Source organism: Pyricularia oryzae, chromosome 7 (genome assembly GCF_000002495.2).
Source record: "Pyricularia oryzae 70-15 chromosome 7, whole genome shotgun sequence".
NCBI classification, from domain to species: Eukaryota; Fungi; Ascomycota; class Sordariomycetes; order Magnaporthales; family Pyriculariaceae; genus Pyricularia; species Pyricularia oryzae.
Window position 1 is genome coordinate 2,504,968 of NC_017854.1, and position 20,345 is coordinate 2,525,312.

Sequence of the window (20,345 nt, forward strand, 5' to 3'; positions counted from 1 at the left end):
CGAAATTTAATAATAACAAATACGGTAATTACGCCAAAAGAAATACGGAAGATCCACGGAAATAAAACCCACGGACACCAAGAAATTTCCAAAATATAAAAACGGTTAAAATAATATTTGTTAATTATATGCATTATTTTGCATGTAATAAGCCCACTTTTATTTGTATATAGCCAATTTTATTTAGTGCCGAAGTGGAGTGGGGAATGGTGGAATTCCGTTACTTTGTTAATGCAGGAATGCAATTTAAAGGTCAGCGAGTGGGGTTAGCTACCCTGTACCGGGTTTAATACCCACCCTGCACCTGCGAGTCAGCTACCCTGTACCGGGTTGAAAATTTCACCAAGTCAACGTTTAAATGCAAACCCAGAGATGGTTTGTATGCAAATGAGGGTGTTTTTTCAAAAACCCATACAAATTAGTTTTTCGGAAATTCATTCGCGGCACCGGAACCTTTTCTGGCGTGCGGACCCCCACTTCGATGTCGGAGAGTATGTAAGGGAAATAAAGCAAAATCTCCCCCAACCAATTATTTATCAGTACCAAAATTATAGTGCATTTCTACCTATTATTCAGCGCTTTTAGCACTGGTTATTTACCACGCCGCACCTAGGGTTTACCCCTATATCCCCTGTTAGCACCATTGTTATTAACAATATTACAATTTTAAAGGAATACGATAAAAAGTACGAAAAATTATTAAAAATTGCGAATTTTGTACCAAAAGCAAATCCGCAAAATATAAACTTTACGGATTTTTACAACTTTTACCAGCCCCCAGTAAGGTATAGCAGACCATTATAATGGATTTTATCGTTAAATTATTATTTTTAAAAGAATTATTTACGAAAACCAAATACGATAATATATTGGTTATAATGGACAAGTTTACCAAATACGCCTATTTCCTACTATATAAAAAAAATAATAACGCCGAAAAAATCGCCTATATATTTTTACGAATAATTGTTAGCAATTACGGACTTCCAGAAAATATTATTACAAATAAAAACAAGTTTTTTATATTAAAACTCTGGAAATCCCTAATGGAATAATTAGGAACAAATTACAAATTATCCACAATATTCCACCCACAGACGGACGGATAAATAAAACAAACCAACTGTCACGGGCAGGCAGGGCGGACAGGTAGGTGCGGGCGATCAGGTAACAGGACAGAGTATATTGGCTATCTAGTCTTCCAGGTACAGGGTAGCAGGTGGTTGTTGACGAAGACGTAGCTCGAGGAGCTACATATCGGAGACTGCAGAGATTTCGCGTAGATATACGCGCGCGAGGCGCTCGGCCCTCGCGCCTTCACGTGACAGGGGTCATGACTAAGCGACAGCCCAGTGGCTGTCCTTCAGGTCTGTGACAGTATTCCCCCCTTCCAGGCCGAGCTCCGTCACGGCCGGGGCCCGGGCTTATGGGGGTATCGACGGTGGAAATTCTTTACCAATTGAGCAGCGTTTTCCAGGTAATCGGCAGGTTCAGTCGTGGGTTCGCTATATCCAGCCCAACGGACGATATATTTCAGCCGGCGGCCTCCTCGGCCGCGGGTTTCCCAAAAGGAGTCGAGGATCTCTTCGACTTCGTATTCTCTCTCACCTTCCACTTCCAAATGGGGTGGCGGTGCAGGTTGTTGGCCCGGCAGGGGCTCAACGTCAGCAGGTTTTAGTCGGTTTATATTGAAAACAGGGTGTACTCTCATAGACGACGGCAGGTCCAAACGGTAGGCGTACGGGCTAATCACTTCAGAAATTCGGAAGGGTCCCAAGTTCTTCCAATCCAGTTTCTTCTGCGGGCGGGCGGTCTGGATGTTCCGTGCGTCTAACCATACATATTGGCCGACGGTAAACCGGCGGGCCGGGGTACGGTGTCGGTTCGCCTGTTCTTCGTAACGGGCTTGGGCGGCGGTTATTTCGGCGCGGGCTTGTTCCAGAATGGCTTCCATTCGGGCGGCTAGCTTTTCGGCATCCCGCTGGGCGGGCAAAGGCTGGTTCAGGGGTACCGGCTCGAATCCCATGCGGGGATGGAATCCGTAAGTCGCGTAAAACGGGGAGGTTCCGGTGGTCTCGGACTTGTGGGAGTTGGCTGTGAATTCGGCGAGGGGAAGCCAACTTTCCCAATCATCTTGCAGGTAGGCCACATAAGCTCTCAAATATTGTTCCAGGGACGCGTTAAAACGCTCGGTCTGTCCGTCAGTCTCGGGGTGGTGAGCAGTGGATAGCAGGCTGTCGATTTTCAAACGGGTTGTCAGGTGTTTCCAAAACTTCGACACGAATTGGGTGCCTCTATCCGAAACTATCGTCAGGGGCAACCCGTGTAGTTTCCATACGTGGTGTAGGTACAGGTTGGCGGTGTCCTCGGCATTGCAGGTCCCTTTACAAGGGACGAAGTGTCTCATTTTAGTCAGGCGGTCTACGACCACTAGGATGGCGTCGTGGCCGTTGCTTTGCGGCAAATGTGTGATAAAATCCATCGACAGGTGTTGCCATGAGCGTTCAGGAGTGGGCAGGGGTCGCAGGAGGCCCTGGTGGCCTTCGCGGGACGGGTTGATTCGGCGGCAGGTCTGGCATTTCTTTACCCATAATGATACGTAATGTAGCATTCCGGGCCAGTAATATTCTCGGGACAGCAGGTCGTAGGTTTTTGCTTTGCCGGGGTGACCGGCGACGGGGGAGTCGTGGCAGCGGCGCAGGATCTCGGCTTTCAGATTATTCGAATCGGGTACGTACAGTCTATTGCGGTAATACAAATAGCCGGATCGTTCTTCGCATTCGGCCAATTGCAGCTTGGGGTGGCGGTCGGCGCCTGTCCTCAACGCTTCTAGGGCAGATTGCGTTATCGGGTCGGATTCGTATCCGGCGTCTAGTAGCTCTATCAGGTATCTTGGTAATAGGGGTTTGTTTTGGCGGATTATGGGTTGTAACCGGGTGGGGCGGGCAGGTAAATTGTGTTCTTTCAGTACGACTTGTGTTTGGTGCTTAAGTCGTTCATCCCCCTCCTCAGGCATATCCTCTGACCTCCTGGTTAGTGCGTCGGGCTTCGCTCCTTGTTTCCCGGGTCGGTAGGTGATACGGAAATTAAATCTTGACAGGAATTCGGCCCATCGGGCTTGTCGGCGGTTGAGCATTTTCGTCGTCGTGAAATATTCCAGGTTGCGGTGGTCCGTAATTACTTGGACCGGGGACGACGTCCCTTCGAGTTCCGGGCGCCATTCTTCAAAACAGCGGATAATGGCTAGCAATTCTTTGTCGTAAATCTCGTAATTGCATTCGGTAGCTGTGTGTTTTTTCGAAAAGAACGCGACGGGGCGGAGTATTCCGTCGTCGCCGTATTGTGACAATATTCCCGCAGAAACATAATCGGAAGCGTCGGTCTCCAGGATCACATCCTTTTCCCAATCGAAGTGCGCCAATACGGGGGCTTCGGTGAACTTTCTCTTCAATAGTCGGAAGGCGGCTTCGCAGGCACTATTCCATTCGAATGCGACGTCCTTCTTGGTCAATTTCGTCAAAGGGGCCACAATCTTTGAGAAGTCTCGGATAAAGCGCCGGTAAAAGTTGCCAAACCCCAAAAATGCTTGCACGTCAGTAAGCTTTTTGGGTGTTTGCCAGTTCAGGATAGCGGTGATTTTCTCAGGGTCCATTTTCACGCCTTCGACGCCGACCAGTAGGCCCAGGAACTTGGTTTCTTTCACGAAGAATTCGCATTTCGCGGCGTTGGCATACAGCCCGGCTTTCCTCAGGGCTTCCAATACGAGCTTCAAATGTTCTTCGTGTTCGGTTCGGGTGCGGCTGTAAATCAGGATGTCGTCCAGGTAGGCTGTACAAAATACGTCTAAATATTCGCGCAAGGAGTCGTTTATATATCTCTGGAACGTCGCGGGGGCCCCCGTCAGCCCGAAGGGCATAACTAGGCTTTCGTATAAGCCGAATCTCGTGCGGAATGCCGTCAGGTATTCTTCCCCCTTTTTAATCCGAATATTGTTAAAAGCGGAAACGATATCGATTTTCGAGAAGAATTTCATGCCGGCCAGGTTGTTCAGGGTCTCTCGGACTAGCGGCAGCGGGTAACGGTCTTTTACGGTAATGTTATTCAGCGCGCGGTAATCCACGCAAAACCTCAACCCTCCTCCCTGCTTCTTCACGAACAAAACGGGCGAGGCGACGGATGACGAACTGGGTCTGATAAACCCTTTTTTCAACTCTGCGGTCAGCCATTCCTTAAGGGCTATCAGCTCTTCGCGGGACATGGCGTACAGGGGGCCGAACGGCGGCGTTTTTCCTTCTATAAGCGGGATATGGTGGTCGGACGGTCGGTGTGGGGGCAGCTTCTCGGCTTCTTGCGGGGAAAATACGTCCGCGAATTCCCGGATTGTTTCGGGCAGGGTCGGCCCGTTCCTATTTTGGGGGTCGGCGGCTAGGACCTCATCAATCTGTTTCAAGGTTACGGCGTACAGTCGGCAGGATCGGCGGCGGGCGTACATGCTCGCGGCTTGCAGGGAGATAGGGGCGATATCCATTTCGCGGAGGGACGGCGGTCGGTCAGCCTGGTACTGGGGGCGGCTTTTTTTTGGTACGGCGTGTAAAGCTTTAACCTTCTCCGGTTTGTCGGGCATATTGCAGTGTCGGCGGCAATAATCGCTGTCAAACGTAATAACGTGTGACGCGAATCCAATCGTTGGATCGTGCTGCTTTAGCCAAGGCATTCCTAGCACAATGGGGTAGTGGGCTAGCTGTGTGACGAAGAACAGCGCGTTTTTCTGGATGTGGTCCTTGATTCTCAATTGTCCTCGGACATAATGGGTGCACTTCCCACTTTCGGCGGTCCTTCCGTCGAATACTTCGATGTCGAATGGGTTTCGCAGCGGATACATTTGTAGTTGGCGTTCTTCGGCCCATCCTTGGTCGAGGAAGCATTTTCCTTCCGCACCGCAATCGGTGAGGGCATAGGTTGGGAGGTTTTGGCCCCCCACTGTCAGTTCGGCAGGCAGGATCATCAGGTCGGATCGTTGGTTATATTCCTCTTCAACGGGGAACCCGTGAACGGCGGCGGCAGAGATGCGGATCGCCGGCGGTCTATGCGCGGCCTTGGCGGCCTGGGGGCGACTTATCCCAGGCGGGCTCCGTTTTTCGAACTTCGGCTGCTGGAGCGGCTGGCGTCCGAGCCGCGGCGGGGGTTTTTAGGGAGTTTGGTTTGTATTTGGCGCGGGGACCTGGACCTGGACCTGGATCGTTCGATTCCGGCCTGGTGCAGCCGCGTGCGGCGGGTATCCGGTTCCGGGCATTTGGCAACGAAATGTTCTTGGGATCCACAACGGTAACATAGCATGTTTTCCTTGCGGTTGTGGCGGCGTTGGCTGCTCAGGTCCATAGGGTCGTTAAGCGGGAGCTCCGCGTTTGGCTTGGGGGCGGCCCGCGGTATGTCGGGTTGGGTTCGGGGAGCCGCGCGCGCGGGGGGCGCTGCGGCCCGAGGGGTACGTGTCTGTCTATTTTTATACTGCTGGTGCTGGCGGTAGCGGTTATCCAAACTTTGCAGGTGTCGGGTGAATTCGTGGTATTGGCGAGATGGGGCGGGGTTGTGGAGGAGCATGTCCTGGAGCTCTTCCGATATTCCCTGGAATAAAAGAGGGGGGAGGGCATCCTCCGGCATTTCTCCTTCCAAAGACAGGCGTTGGAACTCCGACAGATACTCGGCGAAATCTACGTTCCGCTGCTTCAGGGCATATAGTTTGTTTTGTGCGTTTTGGACGTGGTCGGGGTCCCCGAATGCCTCCTCTAGGTATTGGAGGAGATCCGTATAATCTCCGAATTGGGGTGTGCCTCCGACCATTTTGGGCAGGATCAGGTTGTACGCTTTACCGGACAGTCGACCGGCTATATAAATCAGGCGTGATTCGGGGTTGGGGAAGCGGTCTTTGTTTGAGGTCATCTTCCCCCGGATTTGGGTGGCGAAGCGGCGGAGGTCGGAGCGGGCGCCCGTAAATTTATCGGGGTCTGGAAGTCGTTCAGAAAGGCGGGCGGAGGCGGGATGTTCGGAAGCAGGCGGCGGAGTTGTTCCCATAGGAGTAACCATAAGGGGTTCAACAGGCGTGTTGGTAGTTGGGGCGGGGGTGGTTATATGTACCGTGGGTAGCGTTACGGTCCGAACTTCCTTCAGTTCGGACCGTGTTTTCTCTAATTCGGCGAAAGCGGCATCCCGGGAGGTTATGGCGGAGGCCTTTTCCATGGCCATGGCCAGAATGTCGGCCTGCGCCTTGTCGCGGACACGGTCCGTTTCGGCGCGGGCGCGTTGGGTCTCGGCTTCCTGCATTTCTAGGCAGGAGTTCAGGCGGACGTTGCTATCGTGCAATAGTTGCAGCTTTTGGTAGGAATCGGAGATGTAAGACACCCATTGTTCAGGGTGTCCTTGTAGGTGTTCGATCAGTTCCTCGGTCGAATCGGTTAAGATCGGGGGTTGCAGTGACGCAGGCATCGCGGGCACCTAATGAAGGAGCTACGTAATGTCACGGGCAGGCAGGGCGGACAGGTAGGTGCGGGCGATCAGGTAACAGGACAGAGTATATTGGCTATCTAGTCTTCCAGGTACAGGGTAGCAGGTGGTTGTTGACGAAGACGTAGCTCGAGGAGCTACATATCGGAGACTGCAGAGATTTCGCGTAGATATACGCGCGCGAGGCGCTCGGCCCTCGCGCCTTCACGTGACAGGGGTCATGACTAAGCGACAGCCCAGTGGCTGTCCTTCAGGTCTGTGACACCAACCAAATATTGGAATAATATTTAAAATGTTATATAAACCACAAATAAAATAATTGGGTACAATTATTATTTACAGCACAATTCGCCTATAATAATTTAAAAAACGAAAATACCAAAACAACCCAGTTTTATACCAATTATAAATTTAACCCTATAATATACGGAAAACCAAAAATTACGACCACGGTACCACGGGCCGATAAATAAACGAGCGAATTACGAAAATTATACCAAAAATTCCAGCAGAAATTAAAATTCGTACGAGAAAAAATAATAAAATACACCAATTAATATCGGATAAAAGGACCATCTTTTAAAAAGGGAAATAACGTTTACTTTATTCGACGCAATATTAAAATATAACAATTTAACAGCAAATTCGATTTTAAGAAATTTGGACCTTTTAAAATTAATAAAAAAATTAGCGACACCAATTATAAATTATTATTACCAGATATTATAAAAATTTACCCCATATTTTACGTATTATTACTGGAATTAATATTATACGGCACCAATATATAAAAAACGATCGAAATCGACGCAAAACAAACCTACGACGTTAAACAAATATTCGACCACAAACGAAACCACGGTAAAACAAAATATTTTATTAAATAGGAAAATTATAGGTATAAAAAAAATATTTGGGAACTTTTTAATTATTTCCAAAATTACCAGGAACCGTTCCGCCAATATTATTAAAAATTGGATTTGCAAACAAATTAACCAAAAAAAAGGACGACCTAAGAAAATACTATTTACTATTCCCAAAAATTAAAAGCCGACCAGGATTCGAAATTATATTACCAAACGAATTTATAAAAAAACGATTAACATATAATATAAAACAAAAATACCAAAAAAACGACGTACCAACGGAATATTGCGTAAAAATATTTATTTTATTTAATAACGAAAGATTTAAAGGACCTATCTGTTACGACCAGACAGTTGGGCCGGTACCAGAGAGGCCAGGTGGGGTCACACCCCTCCTGACGACACTCGCCCAAAAGAGATACCGACCGGCAGAACAACGATTACCTAAGGACAAGGCCACGAGATCTCACGTGACCTCACGTGACGGCCAAGGGAATGGATCTCTATGATCTGTAGAATCTCAGTTGAGAATCACAGATCAAACAGATCAAGAGAGATCACATTCGGAACATAGTCTATATAAGGCACGCTCATTACCATGTAGATAGATTCGATTCTAGGATTGCTTAGCAGCAATCAAACTCTAGTTAACCTCAATACTTACTTGAGAACGATCATAACTTCACCCCCAATCATTGAGAACCCCAGTTACCCAGCCAGACGCTCAGTTGCTTCAACCCACTGTACTTTACCCTAAGAACAGGTTACCCGATACCTTGATCGTAACACTATCGGGAAAATCGAATCCCAAACAAAATTGGAATCCGGAAAAAGCAATTCCAAAAATATTTTAGGCAAAATTTCGGCTAATTATCGACGTTTTTCCTATTCCGCCTTTTTACGTTCCACCCAATCCAATTCCTCCAAATTATTAATTCCGCGAAATATAATTCGCATTATTTTTTTAAACCATAATTTCTTTTATTTTCGCAAACGAAACAATTTCGCCTGCTGTATATAAATTTGTTTTTTAAACGTTTCGATTTCCGCATTTAATTTCGAATATTAACGACCAATATAACGGATTTGAACAGCGGATAAACCCAATACGTTATACCCAAAACGATTGGAACGAATATATTCCATATAACGAACAAAATCCTGAAAAAATATCTAATAAAACGTTGCGTTTTTGGTACGGTAGGGATTGCAAAAAGGTATTTTAACAATATCCGTCGACAATAAAAAAAAAAAAGGCGTGGCGACGTTCTGTCGACGAACGACCAGATTTTGGTTTGGTTATATAATTAAATATGGCGCAAAAAAATTAGCCAGAAAGGAAGGAAAACCAGAACAGGGATTAAAAAAATACGGATTATTTAAAGGCCAAAGGGATTTGGCCAAAAAAAAGGAAATTTAATATTACGACCAGATAATTGGGCCGGTACCAGGGAGGCCAGGTGGGGTTATACCCCTTTTAACGATACCCGCCCAAAAAAATCACCGACCGGCAAAAAAAGGATTATATAAAAAAGAATTACGTAATTTTACGTAATTGTTAAAAAAGTAATTTCAATGATTATTAAGGGATTATAACAAATTAAAGGAAATAATTTTTGCAATTTGTGACAAATTAAAAAAAATTATATTCGGAATATAATTTATATAAAACACGTTTATTACCATATAAATAGATTCGATTTTAGGATTATTTAGCAGCAATCAAATTTTAGTTAACCTTAATATTTATTTGAGAACGATTATAATTTCACCCCCAGTTATTGAAAACCCCAGTTACCCAATTAGACGCTCAGTTGCTTTAACCCACTGTACTTTACCCTAAGAACAGGTTACCCCGATACCTTGATCGTAACAGTGGAGTGACATCTACCAATAAGGTTTTCAGTGCTTTGATATCTGTACATTCCAATGCCAAAGGTTTGGCTAATTTGTATCTGCTGGTTTTGGCCTTTGGGGCATAGAGCAGGAAAACAGGATGAAAAGGTGGTCTTTGAACCTGTCCAGCTCCTTTAAAATCGGCTCACTAACGCCAATCTGGACGAATACACTCGCAACCATTAGAAAACAAGCTGAAGCAGTATATTCAACTGCTGTTTGGAACAGTTCTAAACATGGGTGCCAATCGAGGACTCCACTCCATAACTGCCGTGGATCCATGGCCCTGCGGGATCTAAAAAAACGTCCATGTCAGCCCAGATTATGAAGCATTTTTTAGAGACGATTCCACCACCGTCATCCTTCTTCTTTTGTGTTACTAATAAGCAGCTAACCCGGATTCCCTATCAAATTATTAAGTCATGGATTTCACAAATGTTCGACAAGAAAAAGGCTTTCACAGGTTTATTTCTAACGGCATGCTGGAACCGCGCAATCAGTCTCGCGTATTGTCACTCTGGGACTGTGGGAGCTGTTTGTCACCGTTGGCTCTGGTGTACCGGGTTGCGCTTTTGTAATTTACGGGTTCGATAAGTACGTAACCATCGTCAGTATAGCTCAGTATGGTGACAGTATACCCCGGGAGCTTCTCCTACGGAATCTCATGTCTTGGGGCTTGGTAGAGGTATATTAAATATTAGGAGATTCCTGGGGTGCAACCCCATCCCGTTCATGAGCCTGATTTGCTTAAGCTGAAAATATCAAGTTTCAACCAAAAATACGGACAAAAACACCAGACCGTTCTCCGAGTAGATCATCAGCTCCAAGCTCTGTAATTTAAAAGCTGTGATGCGGCACAAGATAGCAACGCAGGTAGTTGAACGGTCAAAGGGCATGCTACTCTAGGTCAAGTTTCTTGAACAGACAAATCCCGGTGGATGAACCGCAGAACAGCTCAGAAGACTGCGAGTTGACCATTTCTGGGTAGAGTTTGGACTCATGTCCTCTGAAGGATCTTCTGGACTGCTGGAAGGACTGCTTCGTTGGCAGAAGCTTCTTGCAAAAAGAAAAAAAAAAAGAAATTAACTCCCAGTGAATTCTTGCTCCAATTAAAAGTAACATAGGTCGATACACCTATGGCCGAGCACATAGTAGACTTTAAGTTTATGCATTTTGAAAAGAAGGATTACCTGGCCAGTCTAACGGCATACGAGAACGAGTTTGCCTTAAACTGCCAGGAGTGGAAGAGTGGCGCCTAGCCGACGTTTGTCTATGGCATTATACCCTGGGAGCTTTTAAGCACTTGGAATACGATTTGGTTCCAGTATGCCTGTTTTTTTTCATGCGTTAATTTGGCTTACTTTCCCAGATTTAAAGCCAAATCTTTACACTCGCAACATGCCACCCAAAAAGCTTGGAATATGTTCGACCCGCCAACTCTCAGCTTGAGTGTTTGGATACCTGCTGTGGACTTTGTCCTTGAATTCTTCAGGGTAGAGAGTGGGCTGGCCCTGCGGCGGAATTCAACCCCTGCTCGAAAAGTACAGGCGACGATGAGAGCGAATTTCTTTCAACGAAAAGGCATGACTTTTTCTCAAAATAGCCCGCGACAGGGTTCTAACCCAAATTTACTAAGCCGCGGGTCTGAGCCTCGAAGACGTATTAAAATATATTAATTCAGTACTTCGTTATTCATGCCATTGACAGCAAATAAGTAATCATTATAGTAGTAAAATATAAAACTTCAAGCTCTCGTTTAAATTATTATTTTGGCAGTGTATTTATATATTACATAAATTCTCATATTTGCAACTAGGAATTATTTGGACTAGTTTATAAGACCCTGGGCCTAGACTTACATTGCTGCATGTTTTTGAGAGTTAATCTTCGTTTACATTATACTTTTACTAATAATACCCAGCATGAAAAAGACGAAAGCAGTACAACTGATTGCATAATGAAATAGACTATATATAGCAGTTATAGAGTAAAACAAGTATATACTTGTCATAAAAACTATAAGTTGAAGTAAATATATAAAAGGTGCAATGGAAACATAATGTTATTTTGATGTTCACTTTTCAAGAACACATCAAGCCATTTCAGCCAGTCCAATATCTGTCTCCTGACTAGAAAGTCCAACAAAAAGTTCTCTTCCTCACTTACAAAACAGTTTCTATAGCTTATATTTCCAAGGTAATAGTTTTACCGCTTGATTTACTATCGTTTAATCGCTAAGACATTTATATGTTACGATCAAGGTATCGGGGTAACCTGTTCTTAGGGTAAAGTACAGTGGGTTGAAGCAACTGAGCGTCTGACTGGGTAACTGGGGTTCTCAATGACTGGGGGTGAAGTTATGATCGTTCTCAAGTAAGTATTGAGGTTAACTAGAGTTTGATTGCTGCTAAGCAATCCTAGAATCGAATCTATCTACATGGTAATGAGCGTGCCTTATATAGACTATGTTCCGAATGTGATCTCTCCTGAAAGGTCTCTGATCTTAAAGACTCCCCAGGGTCTCTGGAGATCAGGTTGTGATCTTTGAGATCATCCCTTGTCCGTTTGAGATCAACTGTCTTGGCAGTCACGTGCTGTTACGTGGCTTTGTCCTTACGTAATCCATGTTCTGCCGGTCGGTGACTTTTTTGGGCGAGTGTCGTCAGGAGGGGTGTGACCCCACCTGGCCTCCCTGGTACCGGCCCAACTGTCTGGTCGTAACATTATAGGACACAATCGCCATCACAATGCATTTTCAAACTGCCTTTTTTGCTTTTGGCCTTATCGCCATTCAAACCCTCGGTGTTGCGGCCGAGGACGGTTGCCCAGTGGATATTATGATTAACAACCAGAGATATCATTGGACGAATAAGCCACGTAACAGTTCTTTTGAAATAATTGTTGAGGGTCAGACAGTTGCTACTGTACACCTGGACAAAGATTGCAACGTTCGTCTTGAAAGGAATTAAACTATGTAAATAGCTTACTTTGTAATGAGAATTAGCTATGCTCTACTACATTCGGCAATTTAAGCCCTGTTTGTGGAAATTTCAGTGGCTTCAAACAATTTCTCATCATGTCGTTGGAGGGAGAGCATCGCCTCGAGGACGCTGAATTGGACGAGGCCATCGTCGGGGGGAACCCGATGGGCGAAACCGAGACACGAAGGTTAGCGCATGTAACGCGACGGCTAGTTGAACAAGGAATTGCCAAACGAATGGGGAAAAATCGAGTGGCCCTAAAACGTCGCACTGGCAGCATTTTGAGAATGCTTGTGGAATTGATCAGTCAACGATGATCGATGGATTTGGTAGGACGTGACGCAGACACAAGGACACCTACGGGTTCGTCACATGATCACACTTGACCAATTCGAAATAGGCGGCAGTTTCCCCGGCAAGTTGGGCCGCCTGCGCCTTAATTGGACGTTATCTACAGGGAGGGAGGTACCTAGGTATTTATATTATCAGCCTGTATTGGCAGATGACAGGTACATCGTCAAGCATGCAGGAGGCCACGAAACATTTCCCAAATCGATAAATGACCTATCAAATATACATCCCTTACATTGTGCTATCTCGGATGTACATCGCTCGCTCTTGCTGCCCCCGGCTTTGTAATAATCAGTCATTCATAATGTACATGGTTCGTACAACCTCAAATACTTAGTTTGTGTGTTTCTGGTTTTGTTGCGCAAATACAGAGCACATAGTAACTGTTGGGGAGAGCGAGCCAAGTCGACATGGTTCCTCAAGACAACAGGCCAGCCACATCTTTAAAGGTTAGATTTGCTATCACACTGCTAGCTACCGCTTCCAAGAGCGATGATCAGTTTGAAGAAGAAACCCAAATTGTAATAAAATGGCGGATATAATCCTTATTGAACAAATTAGTAATTACAAAGCCTTTAGGTGTTTAACGAAGTTATTATTAACGTTGAGGACGAGAAACTGAAAAAGGTCTAAACCTTCCGCTCCGTAAAAATATAGTATATATTACGTGTTACTCCCGATATTAAATATCATCCGGGGTCCGTGCAAAAGGCACGCATCCGTCACAGAAATATAATAGGGGTCGAGAAATGTTTAATACGAGATAGATTCATCAGCAGGTCTCAAAGAGGAGACGCTTTCGTACTATGACTCCACCGTCATCTATTACGCCGGAAAGCCACGTTTTCGACGCCGAGGCGATTGGCGCCCTAAAAGGGCTACAGGCGGCAGCCAAGGCCCAGCCAGGCGCCCGGATCTGGATTTGTGTGGACAGCACCTCGGTTATTTGGGGTCTTAGAGGCGACGCGCCGCGTTCGTCCCAATGGGCCTTTCTGGAGTTCCATGACCTTGACGATCTACTCCGAAAACAAGGTACCGAGGTTCGGGTCCGTTGGTGCCCTGGGCACCAGGGAATCCCGGGAAACGACCGGGCTGACGAGCTGGCCAAGGCCGGCTCCGCCGGACCGCCGGACCCAGACCCGAGGGCTCAGCAAACCACGTATAGCGGTGCCGGCACGGTCCTCAGAGCCATTCTTTCGAATATAGAGAAGGACTGGTGGCGTAAAGAACTCTGTGAACGGTCCCCCGCATATAGGGAATGGAAATTCCAATACACACCGAGAAAGGAGCCCGAGGAACTGCGTTTGCCAAGACCCCTACTGGGCCATTATTTGGCCATGAGGACCGGCCACGGCGATTTCAAGGCCTACCATGACCGTTTCAACCACCAGGATGCAAACACCTCGTGTGCCTGGTGCTGGAAGCGGACCTCCCCTGAGCACCCGGTGCACTGCCGCTATTCGCGGGCGGTGTGGAGAAACTGGCCGTGGCCTAATAACGACCGGCCGGCCGGGCCGCCAAATCGCGCCCAACGCTGGAAATTCTTCCAGACAAGCTTCGGGCAACCGAAAAGCTTTGAGGCGTTTTCGATAGCCACCAACTACTTCAGCGCCCGCCCCAGAGCGGCCCGCCAGCGCCCCGCGCGCCACGAACGCACTTTACGCCTAGGGACACCGATCGTAAACGACTCGAACTCTGACGAGGAATAGACTTACTGCCTTTTCACCCACACTTCACGGCACAAGCCGTCAGACGAACCCTCCGTGCACCTTAGGCACGGGGTCGCGTCAGTGAACTAACCCCCTAAGCAGGACCGGGCCCGAACCCGGTCAGGCACGATCCGCCTCTGCCCTCCTTGTTTTCCCCCTGTGTAAATAAAGAAGATAGAACGCGCGCCGAGATACCCCTCGGGAGGTTGCTAACGGCCGGCTAACAAGCCGGGCCGAGCCCGGCGTTAACTAATACTACTACTACTACACAGGACTGCTTTGATCCTGGGTAGCCATAGAAACAGCTTTGTTGAGTGTAGACAACAGAATCTGCGAGAAGCCAGGTAATTGCTAAATACCTAATGAAGCACATTTGAGATGTTTCCTTCAATAATCAGCAGTCATTCTTTTTTTTTCTTTTTTCTCTCTTTCAACTTAGGATCCATTCAGATCCAATCAACCGGTCACCAAGTCTTTTTGCTTCCTAAACCGAACGACAATGCCGGGGGCTTCAGCCGCATCCGCCCTTCATATCCCTCGGCAGAGCCCTTGAAGAGCCAGGCGCAGCCATGAAGTTGCGTAATATGAGCCCGACCTTGATACCGTCTCTCGAAGCGTCGCACTCTATTGGTAGGTACACTTCCAGGATTTCGAGGCCGTGTCACTCTCACTAGAGTGCCGTGAGCAGTTTCCAGCGACCAGCTTTTTACACTTTGATATTGCTGACTAGCTGCTAGCTGTCCAAAACAATTCCCGCCAAGCCTGGTTAGTGTGGCATCGATGAATGTGGATGATTAGGCTCCCGGGTATAAACGGCAGGTAAGCCTATAGATAAGGGGACAATTTATTTAGCCTCCACGGTCTACTAAATAAACCCCAAAGTGGGCATTTGACAGTGCGTTTCCCTTGTCAGTATAAAGCGCCTACCAAAGTGAAAATCAAGTCACAAAGGTTCACAGGGGTAACGGTCAGGATAATCACGTACTCTCTCGTGCATGACTCAAATTAAAAAACCGTATTGAAATTTCCCAATGACCACAATGAAAATCGTTTACAATGCCCATTTGTCAATAGCACATAAAAAGGAGAAAAATGTGTCAAGCAAGGAGGAAAATGTGCCAAGCAGGGAGGAGGTTGCAAATCGCATTATTGTGGCCGAAAACTAATTGTAAATAGCTTCATCCCCCCCCCCTTTTTTTTATTTTTTGCAATGAAAGATTTTTGCGTACACGCGAAAGCACGTAATTACCCTGATCGTCACCCCTGTAAGCCTTTATGACTTGATTTTCACTTTGGTAGGCGCTTTGTACTGTCAAACGAAACCCACTATAGAAGGTTCACTTTGGAGTTTATTTAGTAGACCGTAGAGGCTAAATAAATTGTCCCGAGATAAGATGGCTAAAATAAAGTGGTATCATAAAAGATGGACTTGAAAAAAAAGTCCCGTTATTTGGGTATTTTTCCAACACTACAAAAACACACCCTTGTGCTTCAAGACGCTTGCGAAAAAGCAAAACAGACTACGCGGGAGTAACCTGCACAGCTCCATCCTTGGAATCCTGAGCCTTCTCGGCCGGGGTGGATCCACCGCTGGGCGAGCCGACTTGCTGAGCGTCGAGTCTCTTGAGTCGTGGCTTTCCGCCGAGATCCGAAATCATGAACTTGAAGGTGTTGACCAGCGTCTTCCTGCCCTCGTATATGGGGAACAATCCAACCGCGCCGAGGGAGCAGAAGATCCAGATGATGCCGATGGTGACCTGTTGTCAAACATCTTGTTAGCATCCACGATCTATTTCTCTCGTTGCAGGTGCAGGGAACTGAGGGTGTTTGTCTTACCCAGCCGGTAAAGAAAGGCTTCGAGAATATGTAGCCTGTGCCGTACATTGGCATGGGCCACAGGACGAGGAATGCAACACTAGGAAGCAAGGATTAGCCGATGCTCCTTTTATCCACAGCCAAAGTATACGAGATGAACATAGAGAAACTTACGTCATCAAGACTGTCATCGTCTTGCTGATCTTGCCGGCGCGCACGAGCTTACGCTGCTCCTCCTCGAAATTGGCCTGGGTCTCGGCTTCCTCTGCTGGCGCAACCTCGACGTCCACTCCTGCGGCGTCCGTAATGTCGTGGTCATCTGCTTGGCGGATGTTCATCATGGACACCCAATCGTATTTGTCCTGCACATGCCTGCGTTAGAAATAGCTCCATAGGACCATAGCTGCATCAACAGTAGTCGTCGCAACTTACCAAACCAAAGATGACCGTGAAAATCGGTATTAGTACCACCGGCGACAGCAGAGCGACCACGTTGCCCGCCAGCATCGGGTTGTTGGAGCCGGTGCACTTGACGTCGAGCACGCCGCACTCGCGCTTGGCGGTCGCGAGCCACGCGGCCAGGGCAGCGACCAGGCCGCAAATGGGCGACAGGGTGGCTGCCCACTTGTTCAGGCCGGACCAGGTCAGGGTGAGGGCGGCGGGCAGGACAGCGGCCGAGATGATGACGCCCATCATGACGTACAGGTAGCCCATGCTGATTCCGGCGTACCACAGTCCGACGGAGAAGGTGGCGATGAAGGCCGCGTAGCCAACCACAATGCAGTGACTCATCCAGATCAGGCGCTTCCCGCTCGCGCTAGGGTTGAAGTAGGTCCGGTAAAAGTCGTAGGTGAAGATGGAGGACACGGCGATGAGCTCGGATGAAGTTGCTGATGTGACTGCCATGAAGGTGATTAGGAGGGTAGCTACTGCTCCGCCCTTGCCCATCAGCGCCACGGCCGCGTATGGGAGGACGAGTCCTTCCGAGACTTCGTCATCGGACATGCGGTTCGGGAAAGTAGGGAAGCGCGGGTTGCTCTCGAGCGCGATGGCAGCCAGACCCATGGTGGTTGCTGTCAGCCAGGGAATGGCAAACCAGGAAAGGCCACCGAGGATGTAGCCCGGAAGGGCATGGACGGGCGACGCGGCAATCGCCTTGTTGTAGTAACCATTGTCGAGAAAGACGGTGCCAAAGTTGCCGACAATGTTGATGACAAAGAAGATGGCGCCCTCTTTGGACTGCATTGTTAGGTAGCTGCCATCCTTGTTGCCTTCGACGGGGTGGCGAGATGCTGCCTCGACTAGTAGGTCGTACACGGCCGATGGAGAGCCAAGGTCTTCCGAGGTGGCGTAGGTCGTGAGGGCGAAGATGATGATGATGACGAGGAGGATGAAGGTATGAACCCAGTCAGTCAGGATAGTCGCCTTCAGGCCTCCAACCATGGTGTACGCCACAACGCCAACTGGGAGAAGGTAGATGGCGGCGATCGTGTGCATTCCAGTGAGGGCATTGACGGTGGCTGAGCCGCCAACGATGAGCATCAGAGACACGAGGATGTTGGTAACGAGACCAAAGACCATAAAGGTGATGTGGGCGGCTGTACCAAAGCGCGCTTTGATCACTTCCAGGAACGTATGGGCATTGGGTGCGCGACGTTTCAGCTCAATGGCTAGGGTCGCGAAGAGGATGATCTGCACCGTGGCGCCGCTCGCATACCTAAGATCGAGGTGTCAGATGGTGGCGATGAAGTCCAAATTAGGCTGGTGGGGAGTTTGTACTTACCAAAACGGCCCCGATACTCCGTAACGGTAGCAGACACCAGTGGATTGAAGGAGTGTTGCCGCCCATGTCCACGAAGACACAACTGCCGACCCGACAAGTCCAGATTTGACCGTCCTGCCGGCCGTGTTGAACATCTCGGATGTTTGACGCTCGGCATTGTAACGCTTGAGGACAAATGTCACAAAGATCATTCCTAGTGAATGTCAGCATGAGTAAAACATCGACCCCAGGGCCTGCAGCGTGGCGCAAATCTTACCAAAGGCAAACAGAGCTCCAAGACCGAGGACGATGCCATAACCTGTGCCCTGATCGAGGGCGGCTGGTACGTGGGTAGACATGTTTGCGTCTATTGCAGTTGCCAAACCCTTACTGATGATGAGGAAGTTCGAGTTGACACTCACTCGATGCAACTGATGTGGTCGACCTCAAGATTTAGAGTTCCAGGTGGAGAGACAAGGCGAGTCGTCCGTTGTGAAATATCTGGCTTTCAGCCGAAATATGTACCAGAGGTCCAACCCATTCCTCGTCTTCAAAATCGAGTGGCTAGCCCGCCGCAAGGTAATTAGTGGACCAGCAAATCTGTGCAGACAATAATGCAACTTTGACGCTGGACGTTTGCAACGGTTTCTCGACGTGGTAGATAATCAGCTCCACAGCCCGGAAACAATCCTCAAAAGCGTCGACAACCACTGGCTTTCATGCATGCCCAGGCACTAAGGTGAACAAGATCTCTCCGCTCGCTTCCAGAGTGATGGAGAAACCGCGTGGGAGTGCATGCTTTCGGACAAGGTGGGATGAGCACGAACCATGGTGGCGATAAGAAGTAGTGCTGGATGGGTAGAAATTAGATACGGACAAAATTTTTAAGTAAACGAAAATGCGATTGTCAGTCGACTTAGTCGCCGACCCAAAAAATCCCCCCTGCTGTAAGCTAGAAGTCTCACCCGCAAAGGGCTGATCAAAGCATGCAGGACCGATTCCTTATCTCTCCTGCGTCCGCGGAACCCTGCAATTAGGTGTGCATGTTCCGGGATCGGGCGAGGACACTTACAAAGTCAAACTCGGACCGTCCAATCATGGCCGTCTAGGTATCTTTAGTCTGGCTGATAAGACGCGGTGGGGTTGGGGTTGGACCTGGGGGCGGGGCCAAATCAAGAGATGGCTGTTGCTTGTTTTGGCTTGTCTTTGCTTGTTTTCGATTCAGCTGTGGCTTGCTAAAAATTCCCGGAAGCCAGAGCCATGCAGTACCGTTGCGGGAATTGATTGTGATTCTGCAGCTGTGGTTGGCTCCGAATTTCAACTCGATCAACTGCCGGGCTAAGCCTAGCCTCCTGTCAGATACATAGTACAGCAGCCGTGCAGACTGGCTAGAACGCGTACAGGACGCCGGTCTGGCGACGCTGCAGTACTCCCGTAGGTCGCCGTCATCGAAGACTGAATTCGGGCTTGCTTCCACTCCTTGCGAGGGAGGGGCTCTCGCCAATAGTGGGCGGGATTGATGCCCCACCTTCCCAATTCTTCACACGCCTACTGATTGATCATGTGAGCTCGCGTCGCACTACGTGACAACAAACTCTCCTCGCGCGTCTTGTCTCTGTCTTGTCCATTTTCCATCACAGCTTCACTCAACTTCATTCCGCACCTCAACAAATACAACTCGCGGATTGTTCATTTTGGTCAATGCAACGCGACTTTTCAGCCAATCGCGTCGGCGCAATAATGCCATCCGATCATAGCCTCCGCGACGCTGAGGAGGACACCCACCAAGATGCGAAGCGTGAATTGGCCGATATCTTCGGATCAATCCAAAAGCTTCCTCAAGTCTGTTCCCACCTGAAGATCGAGTCGGATAAGCTTGTCGACCCCAAAATCTTGATCGAAGATTGGCCTCAAGTAGACTTTCCAATCTCCCATGGATACGCCGATTATATTCTCCTTGAAGAAGGCGACCAGGAAGGACTGACTGGAAGAGGGCTGGATCTTTCCAACATCCGCCTGCGCAATCCTCAATGGGACTCGTTTCTTGAAGACACCATTCTGCCCACAATCCTCCCGAAACTTGGGCTTGAGAGCGTCAATCTGGAGCCGCCGGTATTACGGATCCAAGGCCCCGGAACGCAACGATACAGCCTTCTCACCGAGAAACGGGAGGGCCACACTCTCAACGGCAGCATTTCGGTCTTTCTGTCGTCGATTCACAAGAATGAACATGTTGAATGTTCTTGCCCCGGTCTCACCGAAGATGGAATGCTTGACCGACAGGCCGATTCCTCAGTATCCATCCTCGCTTAGTATGACGAGGCCACATACTGGTTCGGGCCATTACTGAATAGATATCATGTCTCTCTCGTCTACGGCTTTTCTATTCAGTCGCAAGACAGTATGATGGCAAGACCCATTGCACCCTCGAATGGACTACTCGACCGTCTAGAGCATGCGCTGCGGT

General features: G+C 48.2%; 2 protein-coding genes across 2 annotated transcripts; one reads left to right on the forward strand and one right to left on the reverse strand.

Annotated features, from left to right (window-relative positions):
- Window positions 1-15,615: 15,615 nt before the first annotated feature.
- Window positions 15,616-18,720, reverse strand: MGG_09063 (urea active transporter). The gene is made up of 6 exons (XM_003721235.1): window positions 18,156-18,720; window positions 17,900-18,092; window positions 16,549-17,833; window positions 16,291-16,478; window positions 16,138-16,216; window positions 15,616-16,058 (listed from the first exon to the last, which is right to left on the reverse strand). Exons 1-6 carry the CDS (start codon window positions 18,235-18,237, stop codon window positions 15,822-15,824), a joined length of 2,064 nt encoding a protein of 687 aa, XP_003721283.1. The 5' UTR covers window positions 18,238-18,720; the 3' UTR covers window positions 15,616-15,821.
- Window positions 18,721-19,467: 747 nt separating this feature from the next.
- MGG_18039 (uncharacterized protein) lies at window positions 19,468-20,298 on the forward strand. The gene has a single exon (XM_003721236.1). The coding sequence runs from the start codon at window positions 19,580-19,582 to the stop codon at window positions 20,189-20,191; it is 612 nt and encodes a 203-aa protein (XP_003721284.1). The 5' UTR covers window positions 19,468-19,579; the 3' UTR covers window positions 20,192-20,298.
- Window positions 20,299-20,345: the final 47 nt, after the last annotated feature.

Excerpts from the sequence above, each read along its gene's own strand:
- MGG_09063 (XM_003721235.1), bottom strand. The coding sequence starts at position 18,237 with ATGTCTACCCACGTACCAGCCGCCCTCGATCAGGGCACAGGTTATGGC. Across the intron at positions 18,093-18,155 it reads TGGAGCTCTGTTTGCCTTTG|GAATGATCTTTGTGACATTT; the intron begins GTAAGATTTGCG and ends GACATTCACTAG. Across the intron at positions 16,479-16,548 it reads TCACGGTCATCTTTGGTTTG|GACAAATACGATTGGGTGTC; the intron begins GTAAGTTGCGAC and ends AGGCATGTGCAG.
- MGG_18039 (XM_003721236.1), top strand. The coding sequence starts at position 19,580 with ATGCAACGCGACTTTTCAGCCAATCGCGTCGGCGCAATAATGCCATCC.